This window comes from Salvelinus sp. IW2-2015, linkage group LG4q.1:29 (genome assembly GCF_002910315.2).
Source record: "Salvelinus sp. IW2-2015 linkage group LG4q.1:29, ASM291031v2, whole genome shotgun sequence".
Classification (NCBI taxonomy): domain Eukaryota; kingdom Metazoa; phylum Chordata; class Actinopteri; order Salmoniformes; family Salmonidae; genus Salvelinus; species Salvelinus sp. IW2-2015.
This window is the reverse complement of record NC_036842.1, coordinates 5708351-5720477: the sequence shown is the minus strand read 5'-3', so window position 1 is coordinate 5720477 and position 12127 is coordinate 5708351. Positions and strand designations below refer to the sequence as shown.

Here is a 12127-nt window from a genome sequence, read left to right as displayed (position 1 = left end):
GTTTGGCCTATACCTAGGGTGCCTCCCAAATAGCCCTATTCACAATTTAGAGCATTACTTTTGACCAGGGCCAATAGAGCTCTGCTCAAAAGTAGTGCACTACTGTACATAGGGAGTAGGGTGCTCTAAGGCCCACACCTGATCCCCATGAGCAGATGTGAGGGAGGAGTCTCGTGGCAGAGTTAGAGTCTTAAAAACACATTATTTTGCTCTGGTGTCAAACTTGAACAACTCTCCTCGTGATCAATCTTTCAGAGGGTAAGATTGGACGAGGTTGTCGCTATCTCACAGTGTCAAGATCGAAGCACGGATGACTTTGTAATTAAGAGCAGTGTTGTTATAAACAGGACTTCCAAAACTCAGGATACATCCCAAATGGTACCCTATACCTATATAGTGCACTACTTTTGACCAAGACCCATTTGAGACACAACATAAACCATGCTGGTGAACATCTGCTCGGGTACAGTGATGTTAAAGAAGACATTTTGGGAATAGAAATAGAATAATAGATGACAACGAGCACACAGCAAGGTACAGCATCTTTATACATATTATATATTCTRCACAAAGTCATTTGTTGAGATGGCCATCTGAAACCAGCCTTTTTATGTTCAGGTAAGTGCCAAAATAAAGGAAACATCAAGATACAGTGTCTTAATATGGTGTTGGGCCCCCACAAGCCAGAAAAGCTTGAATGCACCTTGGTGTAGATTCTACAAGTGTCTGGAACTCTATTGGGGGGGATGAGAAATCATTTTTCGAAGAGAAATTCCAGAATTAATTTTGTTGATGGGAAACCGCTGTCTCGGGCACTGCTCCAGAATGTCCCTTAAGGGTTAAATTGTTTTATTGGTTAACATCGTTTTCCTGCTCATCAAATCATTCGGGTACCACTCGTGTCCTGTGGATGGGGGCATTGTCATCCTATGGGGGCATAGCCATGGTAGCCAAAATAATGGCCAAAATAATAACCCTAAGCATAATGGGATGTTAATTGCTTAATTARCTCAGGAACCACACCTGTGTGGAAGCACCTGCATTCAATATACTTTGTATCCCTCATTTATTCACGTGTTTCCATTATTTTATCAGTTACCTGTATATGTCTGCTGTTGACCAAGGAAATGCASAGGTCTTATTTAAAGAGGCAACCATAAAAGCCATAACTCTCCTTTGATGGGGTAGCGAATACTTTGTGTCTGAAAGATCTGGTTCATATAATGTCATTATATTTGCTGGAGAATAAACTGGAATACTCAGGGGGACAGCCTGAAAAGAGCATAATTTAATTTGTATTTATGCAATTATGTTACCGTCGTTTGCTGCAACTATAAATCAGATGACCAATTAGGGCAATAAATAATCATATCTACAGATGTAGGATCTTAATTTGATATGTTGTTGCTGAGAATGGTCCTGCAAAGCAGGAAATGCAAACTTGTGGTGTATTTGTGTTTCAAAAAGGCTTCTAAAGTTTGTAATTCCCACTTAGAATTGTCAGACTTGATTTGCCCTAACTAAAAATGTATCAACACCTACACAAATGTCCATTAATTGTAATCCACATAATAATTCAAATTTCCTGTTGCTGCATGATTATTTTCCTGCTATAGCAAATTGGCTCAAATTCAGATGTAGGATCTTAATTTGAGACAGTTTGCTACAGCAGGAAAATAATCCTGCAGGTCTACATCAGATGCTGGTGGAAGGAGCTATAGGAGGAGGGGCTCCTCCCACCAGCCTCCTCTGGTCTACATGTATCATTGACAGAAAGGTTAAAGTCATTAAGAATGATGAGGGCAAGGCTTGTTGCCATATAATTGCTCTGACTTAGGTTTATAGACTGCCGGTCTCAAAATTACAACCAACTGATGGCAGCATTACCGCAAAAATGGAGGAGGCAAGTGGAAAGGGGAAAAATTTAAGGAACTTTTGTCGGCCCTGCATTAAATACCAAAATTGGCTATAGAAAATTGTGAAAAATAAAAAGTATACCAGTTTTATTTAAGGACCAAAAAATGTACAGCTGCACCATACAGGTTGCAAAATAGTTTGGTGAATAGATTTTCGATGTACCASAAAACCACGCCGGATTCAAAACTTAGAATGTTTCTATTTAATTCTACAAAATTCTTGCAACCAATAGAATATATGAAGGATACAACCATCGCAGCTCTGCAGAATCATTAGATCACTTGTTTTGGTACTTCCCATATGTAACTTGTGTTTGGTCGCAGGTTCAGRAATGGCTGAAAAACTGCAACATTTACTTGGAGCTAACTTTGCAAATGGCMCTGCTGGGTGATTTGAAAAGTCAAAGTCAATCGATCAATAATATAACACTCTTAGCAAAATGTTGTGTCTCTAATTTACAATCAGTAGAAACTATGAGAATAGAAAGGCTCAGAACTCAAAACTGGATGGTCTTCAGAGATAGATGGGAGGGGTTGAGGATATCTGAAGGCTGGGACTAAAAWCAAACAAAAGATAACTAATGTAAAATATCCTGTCTGTAAAATGTATAGAGTATGTATAAGCTGGATGTAGAAGCCTAAGAATTGTTTATCCATTCATTTACTCCAATTAGGGGAGAGGTGGTAGGGTTAGGGGAGGGGTGGTAGGGTTAGGGGAGGGGTGGTAGGGTTAGGGGAAAATAATAAACTAAAATATATTTACAAAACATTATATGGGCGATACAGCAGATACTGAGCTAGGATTAGGGGAAAATAATTAAGTTAAATATATTTTAAATAATATATAGATTTACAAAAGCAAATATATTATMAAGGCACAAGGCGCGACCCAAATGCAGACACAGGAGGCAGATGGTTGGAGTCTTACAATGTTTATTAATCCAAAGGCGTAGGCAAGAGAATGGTCGTGGACAGACAAAAAGGTCAAAACCAGATCAGAGTCCAGGAGGTACAGAGTGGCAGACAGGCTCSTGGTCAAGGCAGGCAGAATGGTCAGGCAGGCGGGTACAAAGTCCAGAAACAGGCAAGGGTCAAAACCGGGAGGACTAGAAAAAGGAGAATGCAAAAAGCAGGAGAATGGGGAAAACCGCTGGTTGACTTGGAAACATACAAGAMGAACTGGCACAGAGAGACAGGAAACACAGGGATAAATACACTGGGGAAAATAAGCAACACCTGGAGGGGGTGGAGACAATCACAAGGACAGGTGAAATGGATCAGGGCATGACATATATGGGGGATTGGAAATTATGCAGACAAYTACATTGATATCATTTTTATAAATACATTTTTTTTTGTCGGATAAACACACACTAGACAACCTACCCGACCGCTCGGAGGCATCCACATGGTACTAAAGCACACAGTTGCCTAGTTTTGTATCACATTCCAATGATAAAACTGGGGGGGACAAAAATGCAATTTCAGAATGTGGGGGGGACATGTCCCCCCATCCCCAGTGAAATGTGCGCCCCTGTTCAGATGAACAAAATATGAGTTACTGTATGTTATCTGGCTATGCTGCATGCCATAGGATGTAGGCTTGTTCATTTAGCTGACAAGATATGCTTATAAGTCTCATGCCATTATTTKATATTATATGATTTTATAGTAAGAAGATTAGAATTTAACTAAGCTGAATAAAATAAAAAGGATATTTTTCCCCATTCAGGAGCGAGTTTGCATATATAGTGGCTATGTTGAACATAAAAGTGATAATTTGAAACAGGTCCTATATACTAGATTTAGAGATATTTACAGAATGTCTGTAAGGGGTGCGTATTGGCGGCAGAGAAGTCAGACYCAGGAGAGCAAAAACTGTGTTTCCAAGGCGCAGTTTAATAAATAAAAACCCACCGGAAAACAGAACAATCAATGAATGGCTACATAACCTGACGCACACCAGAATTAACGTGCACAAGCACTTACAATAAACAATATCGGACAAGGACCTGGGGGGAACAGAGGGTTAAATACACAACATGTAATTGATGGAATTGAAACCAGGTGTGTGGGAAGACAAGACAAAACAAATGGAAAATGAAAAGTGGATCGGCGATGGCTTGTCACGACTTCCGCCGAAGTCGGCTCATCTTCTTGTTTGGGCGGCGTTCGGCGATCGACGTCACCGGCTTTCTAGCCATCACCGCTCCATTTTTCATATATCCATTTGTCTTGTCTTGTTTCCATACACACCTGGTTTTCATTTCCCCAATCAATCTACTTGTATTTAACCCTCTGTTTCCCATCATGTTCTGTGTGTAATTGTTTCATGTTATGTGGTGTTAGTTCACGCGCTTTACTTTTATGTTCCGTTTTTTGAGCGTGTGCTCTCGTTTTTGGAACTTTAATAAAAGTGCGCCTGTTCATTATACTCTGCCCTCATGCACCTGACTTCGCCTCCAATACACCATTGACATGGCTAGAAGACCGGTGACGTCGACCGCCGAACGTCGCCCGAACAAGCAGAGGGAGCGACTTCGGAGGAAGTCGTGACAATGTCTTAGAAATCAAAACATATACGGGCTGCATCATCCGACTATAGGCTATTGATCATTTGAGAAAATCAACAACAACAAAAAGCTTGCACTTTGTCCCTTGCCTCAGGCGGCACAGCTGTTCTCTCCTCAAGTGAACATATTTTCATCCTTCAGACTATCCTCAATTTAATATTGTCTTTAGTAATATGTCAAATTAGTTTAAATTTAGAAAGTCTCATTATCAAATGGGCAGGAACAGAGGCAGGGGGAAAGAAATTACATGTAATCTGTATGCACTCGAATAGGGAATAGATGCCGCATACTTTCCCGGTCCRTTTTTCAATGATGCCGGGTAGGCGACTTAGGTTTTATAGCGGAGCATGTGCTTGATATGAGCAGCAGAGAAATGTATATAACGACACTTATTTCACTCCATGCATCAACCACTGTTTGWGGAGCATGCTCTCGCTAAGCGACAGGTCAGGTGATATTCCGCTCAAACTCTATATGCCGTGGGCTCTCCAACCCTGTTCCTGCTGCTACCCAGTGTCTAATTTGGGATACCTGAAATCTCAAACTCATTCCACGGAGGGCTGAGTGTCTGCAGGTTTTTGCTTTTTCCTTTCAATTAAGACCTAGACATGTAGGCGAGGGGAGTTCCTTACTAATTTGTGACCTTAATTAATCAATCAAGTACAARTGTGGAGCAAAAACCTGCCGACATTCGACCCTCAGTGGAATGAGTTTGACACTTGACCTAGAGCGGTACGTTCTGTCCCAGACTGGTGGATAGAATTTTTTTAGCTAACATAAGGTAACCAATCCATCCAGTATGCATAATAAGACACTCAAAGGGGATTACTCAAATGTGTTTTAATTTGGGAGTATAGGCTAGACCAATAATGTACCAAAGACTCCTTAAATTGGCCAGAGCAAAACACTTTTAGATTTTAGTTGACAAAACAACCGTTAATATACCTCTATGCATTTACAGTATGTACCCTTACAATATTTACGGCTGACATATTCTTAACTCTGTTGGATACAATTACCACCCCACATCCAGAATGCACTGGAGCAGGTCACAATGACCCTCGTATATTTGCATCCCAAAAAAATGACAGTTGGCAGTTAAGATTTGGGATGAAATATGAGCCAGTGGGGCACAATATAGACCGACATTTTGATGAATGTAAACTACAAAGGAAAAGGAATGGTTTTGGATACTGGACATAAATCTTGGCAAGCCCATTCATTTCATTCATTTTCACGCGCGGGCTCCGAAGTTGCTGCAAACAGCTTGTGACTGTCTGTCTGTTCCTTGGTAGTGGAACTGCCTATGTTTTTCAATGTAAGCACTGCAGCCTTGGTTCATATTGGTTGCACAGTGTTGACTCATGAAAAGCCTTGGACCAGAGCGCTCGTACATGGGTACTGTATTTGAGTGTTATGATGTCTGTATGGGCATGATGTACGTGCTGGAGTGCTTTTGTTGTTTTCCTCAACAATAGGTATGTAGGGGTTTATGGAATTTCACAATGAAGCTGTACAGTATGAACATGTACGTATGTGTTTGTTTGAGTGTGCGTTTGAATGTAACTCACAGAGCAGATGAAGTTGGTGGTATAGTAGTAGTACATGTTTTCTACAAGTTCTATGCGGGTTTCTGCCAGAGCCAGTTTAGTAACAGCTTTAAAGTGCAGTGTGTCCCTACAGCACTGTAAATCTCTCCTTTCCCAATCCACTGAGGAGTGGACGGAGGAAGAATGGCCTGCCATCCCTCCTCACACTACCTCACACAGCCATGACAAGGCCCTTTGTGGTGAAAACTACTCTGACAAACGGCACTCACTGATTACCTCAAAGAGAAAGAACAGGGGTGTGCGTCTCAAATGGCACCCTATCCCCTATATAGTGCACTACTTTTGACCAGAGCCCATTGGGCAGTGTGCACAATAGGGAATAGGGTGCCATTTTGGGGACACCACAAGGAGACTAGCGTTTCACTTCAAGCTAGCCATCACGATAACAGAAACTGTGCAGAGAAAGCTTCTTGACAGGGGAATGACACCAGTTATAATAGTAGAGAGAGGAGAGGACAATCCCCCAGATAACCATCTCTGTCTCCTCTACATTGTTATTGTAATATTGTGACATACATCAACGTTGTGGGTACGAGAGGTACAGTATGCTCCAGTTACTAATGGTATATTGGATGTCTGGTGCTTTCAAGGCACTTTTACCATCCTGTATAGAGGACTCAATCGCAATGCTTCCCTGTATTGGGACTGTTTCTTTTCAGGATTTAACTCGCGTAAAATGTCTGTTTGAACCATAGCTTCAGGGCTAATACACAGTCAGAGGTACTGACCTAAATTACACAGTCTACAAACTGCAAGGCCCAGAGAGAGATGGTTAGGGGGGGGGGGGGGGGCAGATAGACAGACACAGATACAGACAGAGAGAAGAAGAGAGCGCCTGTGTCAAATGAAATCATGCTGTATTTCAAGAGATCATGCCAATTTGATCCAGCATTGATATCAAACAGAGGAAGAAGCACACTGATGAAATAGACACAACATTACATTCATGTCAGAGATGCGGTGGCATGGAGAGAAAGAGCGGAAGAGACAGACAGAGAGGATACAACTGCAAATTGCAAATTACTGCATGAGAAGCAAATTGGAAAGAGAGGGGGAGGGAGCGAGGGGTGAGGATTGGGATAAAAATGTGAAAAAGCCTGATAAATAACAAGAGGGAAAGAGGAAAACAGTGAAGTGATGTCAAATACGGAGAGGGAGAGCGTTCAGACAAGCACTTTGATTGAGTTGGARACGCATTTCTTTTGTCAGCGCCGGTCCATATCAGGATAAGCAGAATAACATGTAATCTCTCGTCCGTCATAACGACGGATGGTTTTAATTTTCTCCCTCTGAGCTTTCCTTTCAAATGACAGAGCTGAACTGCGGTTTACTGTCAGCACATTGACAATCAGCTCGATTCAATCACATTGTGGAGCGGAAAACAGCTATTGCAGGGGAAATGAAACTGCTGTTGAGGGAATTCAGTTTGAATTCAGTTTGTTGGAGAGGTGTAAGGGGCGAGCAGGTGGCAGGGCTCTAAGATACAACAGAAAAGGCAGTATGTCGACTCTAGGCTCTAGAGCAGGCCTGGGCAATTATTTTCCATGGAGGGCCACATTAGAATATATTTTTTGCCATCGCGGGCCAGAATCATATTACAGGATTATACATCATGTGTATGACTGTGTTGACAGATATACTGTATCTACTGGAAATCACGTCCAGATATGCTACTTATTTTACTTTTTTTAACAAGCACAGAAATAAACCACATCAGTGTTCTCCTTTTGGTAGGTATTACACAGAGGGAAAAGTACACTGTGCATTCAGCACCACGGACAGCACTCTTGTTAACGGGTATGCACAAAAACACAAGAGAGAGAGAGCTCAWCATTACATTTAAACTTCTCAATCAGTGTGAGGAGTGAAGTCTCTGWTGGGCATTGACTAGAGCAGTGAAGTCAGGTATAGTTTCTGACGTCGCTATGCGYAGGATTGCTGAGAGGTGAGAGTCAGTAAGAGATGATCTGTGCCTTGACTTCTTATATTTCATCACTCAACATGTCTGTTCACACACGTAGGTTGACCCAAACAGTACAAACWTCTTCTGAGCATGACTMCTAATCTTTGGAAAGTTTTGTTCATCGAGAGATGCATAGAACCTCGTCAGTGACATTGTTTTGAATAGTTCTCYAATCACTGYATCAGACTGAAGATCRATAAGCTYAAGTTGCAGGTCATTTTCCCTTGAAGGCTTTGACAAGGCTGTACATYTGATGTGCAAAAAGGCCCTTCACTTGTAGTTTGGAATTCTGTTCATTCATGAGGGCCATGATGTCCACGGARAAGGCTAAATCAGCCAACCATTCTTTATCTTGCAGTTGAGGGAAATCCACATATTTTCCTTTCATTTGCAAAAACTCAGCAATTTCCGACTTCAGGTCCCACACACTTTTTAAGCACCTTCCTCAAACTCAGCCATCWMATGTKTRTGTGGTTATGGAGATCTGCATCACCCGACTCTGTCTCTTCAAACAGTGAGACAAACTGCCYGTGGTTTAAAGATTTTGCTCTTATGAAGTGTATCACTTTAGTGACTGTATCCACAACATGGCTTATTTTCAGAACACATTTACAGAGCACCTCCTGATGAATAATGCAATGCAGGAAAATAATTTTCTGATCTGGGTTCAGCTCAGCTATTTGATCTTGTATCCTTTTCAAAAAGCAAATGTTTTTTTCCTGTCAAGGTTAGGCACCTATCAGTGGTCACACTGGATAACTTTTCAAAACTCAGTCCCAGCTTTGCCACACACTTATTAACCTCCTCCAATAAATATTTCCCTGTGGTTGTGCTCTTCATTGACTGCACTGAAGCAAGCTCCTCTGTAATTTCAAAGTCTGGAGTTATGCCTCGCAAGAATATCAACAACTGCGCCGTGTCACGTGCATCACTGCTCTCATCCAGGGCCCAGGAGAAATAGGTGCAATCCTTTATCTTGTCTTTCAACTGTTGTTCCATATTCTCTACGATGTCCTCAACACGCCGTGTCAATGTTAGTCTTGACAGGGAAACATTTTCAAACAGCTCTTTCTTCTCAGGGCAAAGTATTGCTCCAGAGTCAATTAAACATTCTTTAATAAATTCGCCCTCAGCGAATGGCTTGCTATGTTKAGCAATTTTGTGGTACAYAGCTAGCTCTCRCAATTCCRTTGTTTGCTGAATGCAGTTYTGTGAAAAGTCCTTGCTGCTTTTGCAACTGAGAAAGCAACTCTTTYGATGCACTKGCCCTCTGCTCAGAAGACATATKCCTATATTTCTCTGCATGCTTCGTCTGGAAGWGTCGGGACAAGTTGTAGTCTTTCAAGACAGCGATGCTCTCTTTGCACACTAAGCACACAGCCTTCCCTGATACCTCAATAAATAAATAGTTCGATGTCCACTCTTTCTGGAACACCCTACATTCATTGTCTACTTTCCTTTTCTTTGAAATCTTTTGCACAAATTCTAGCTAGCTACTATTTGTAACTTTGACGCGTGCGTCAGCCTGTCAGTCACTGTCTGTCCTCGTGCAGTTGTTGTTTATAGGTGCCTTCAAAATAAATGTCCCACAAGCGGTGGGAGTTAAAACATTACACAAAGGCGAGTATTCATTTGGGCTTTTAATTTGAATAACAAATACATTTTCCCAAACTTTACTATCGCAAATTCTTGAATCAGGTTGATCAGGCCATATTGAATCAGGTTGAAATGTACACACCATGCTCAGACAAGGGTGCCTGCCTATCCAGGTGTATAAGTATCTACTTCCACCAAAAATGAAATGCTCAAACATCTTTGTCACTCAAATAGATGTTGGTCTCACAACCGTCTTCAGTTAGGCCTCAGTCATCAGGCACTGTAAAATGGAATTTGAAAAAAAAAAAAATCACGATGATAGGTACTGTAGCCTATGGCCATTTTGATTGATTTAGTCCAGCAGACAATTTGATCCTCTCAACTAGTTTGATATACGATGATTGGGTTTTGACCTTTTATTCTGTTTTTGGCACAGATCCACTGTCACTTGCTTTCTCTTTTCCCCATCCTTCTTATTTGAAAATCATGTTATACCAGAAACAGATTGTCCAGTTTAATTGTAGGTCTACCACTACTAATGAATAGCAGAGCATCATTGTAAAGACCCTTTATTCRGTTTGGGGATTAGATATCCTAACCAACTACAGTATAAAGCAAACTACAATATCCAGCAACGAGGTATCCTGGCCTAAATAATTCAGAAGGTATATTGTTATGCCCCTAAATGATCTTAACTGTCTCAATAATCCTGTGGAGGCCAACAGAGTATTAGACATGCTAAGTGTGCTGACAGTACATCTGCACTAGTGTGCGTGCTTGCATGCGTGTGCTCTGTGTGCTCCATGTGCTCTGCGTGTGCATGTGTGTGTGTGTGTGTCTTGTACGCTCCGTAAAATTAGAGTAAAGTAGCTCTGCACTAAGCACTAACCTCCCTGTGGAGACAGAGAGAGAGGTGTCTCTCCTGCCCTCCTTCCATCCCAGTGGAGCGCTAAGCTGAGCAAGGCTGGGAGGAGGGCCAGGAGGAGGGCAAGCTGGGAGGTGTAGTACGCAATAGACAGATGGTCCTGCTAAGAGGTGTAGCATATGTCGACGCTTTCGACAAGCTGGCTCCCAGACAACACAGTACCCACTTGAAGTTCAGCCCCACTTCAAACTTTCTTTCCGGCTCTGCTGTGCTGTACGTAGTAAGTAGTCAATGTATCATTTTTACTACAGTACGCTAATCTCCGGAATCGCTGAGTCGGCACTAAACACATGCCTAACTGTGAAAACCATACATCACATAAAAGTAGAGTAAACGCTGTAGGAGATTATGGGACGCTACTGTAATTAGTACTGTACCTTTAAGGTGGAGTAAAAGTTTTCCTTTGTGTAACTCCAGCGTGAGGCTGCGATCGTGTTGTCCCTCTGTGTGTATCAGTGTCCCAGAGTTCTGCAGGGTTTTGAACTTCAGAGAGATGCTGTCTTTGGCCGTTAGAATTGGTGTTGTGTTGGGGCTGAACCTGTAGAGCAGGCAGCCGCTGCCGTCGAAACTTGCCACATCAGACTCTGCAAAAAAACGTATTCATAAGTAAAGATTCTACAGTAGGATGTAGTAGAACAATCAGACTCTGCAAACAAGAGATTACATTACAGTAAGATTCTGCACTAGGAGAGTAGAAATGCATATGACAACCCTCATATTCAGCAGAAAGACAAATGCATACATTCTTTTCAGTTCTAGTTGTAAACCAGCTGGAATAACTGAATTTAAACCACTTAAGAGAATAGTAGAGGCATGAGGAGGCGATTCAGTCTCAAAGTGGTGGTCATTCAGAGTGTTCAGTATTTTCATTAGCTATTAGCTATACATTATAGACTCCAGTGTGTGCTGGTTGAGTGAGATTCAGATAAGAAGCTMATTTCTCCGTACTTAACTGCTTCTAATGAAGCGGGGTAGCCTTTGTCCCTCACACATCAAACCACTTCAATGATTGAAGACCTGTGATTAAAAACACTTTAATATGAGGGTACTGACACATTTGATAATATATCTTATATTTTATCTTATTTACATTGTYGGTAATGTACAGTGGCAGATATACCATTAGGCAAAAGAGGCCTCACATCATCAATGAGCTGGGCATATTTATTATTATATATATTTATGTGTAAAAATAATTTCTCCGCTTGAGGCCCCCCATGCTCAGCTCGAGGCATAATAACATAAAATAAAATCTCAGTCGAAATCCGTCTGTTTAAGCTAGAGACATCTGTTTTTGTATAGGCTGCGTCTAAATCCAACGCATACGCCAATGTTGGTCTTCCATTGCTGCGATAGAAGGTGGCTGAGCTACAGTGGTGTTTGTCAGACAAGAACACGTACAGAAAATCGGTCTTCTCACAAAAACGTCTGTAGCATAAGAGCGGTTTGGGCTACACACTAATATGACTGTAGCGGGTGCGTAATTGGCGACAGAGAAGTCAGGCGCAGGAGAGCAGAATTGGGTGATAGCCGGAGATTTATTA

At 41.7% G+C, this 12127-nt stretch overlaps 1 protein-coding gene across 1 annotated transcript in view; it reads right to left on the bottom strand.

Moving 5' to 3' along the window:
* LOC111961300 (contactin-associated protein-like 4) overlaps positions 1-12127 on the bottom strand; it is a 198404-nt gene that overhangs the window by 97492 nt on the left and 88785 nt on the right. The window contains exon 5 of the mRNA XM_023983461.3: positions 10961-11167. Within this exon, the coding sequence (XP_023839229.1) occupies positions 10961-11167 (207 nt within the window). The remainder of the gene's footprint in view (positions 1-10960; positions 11168-12127) is intronic.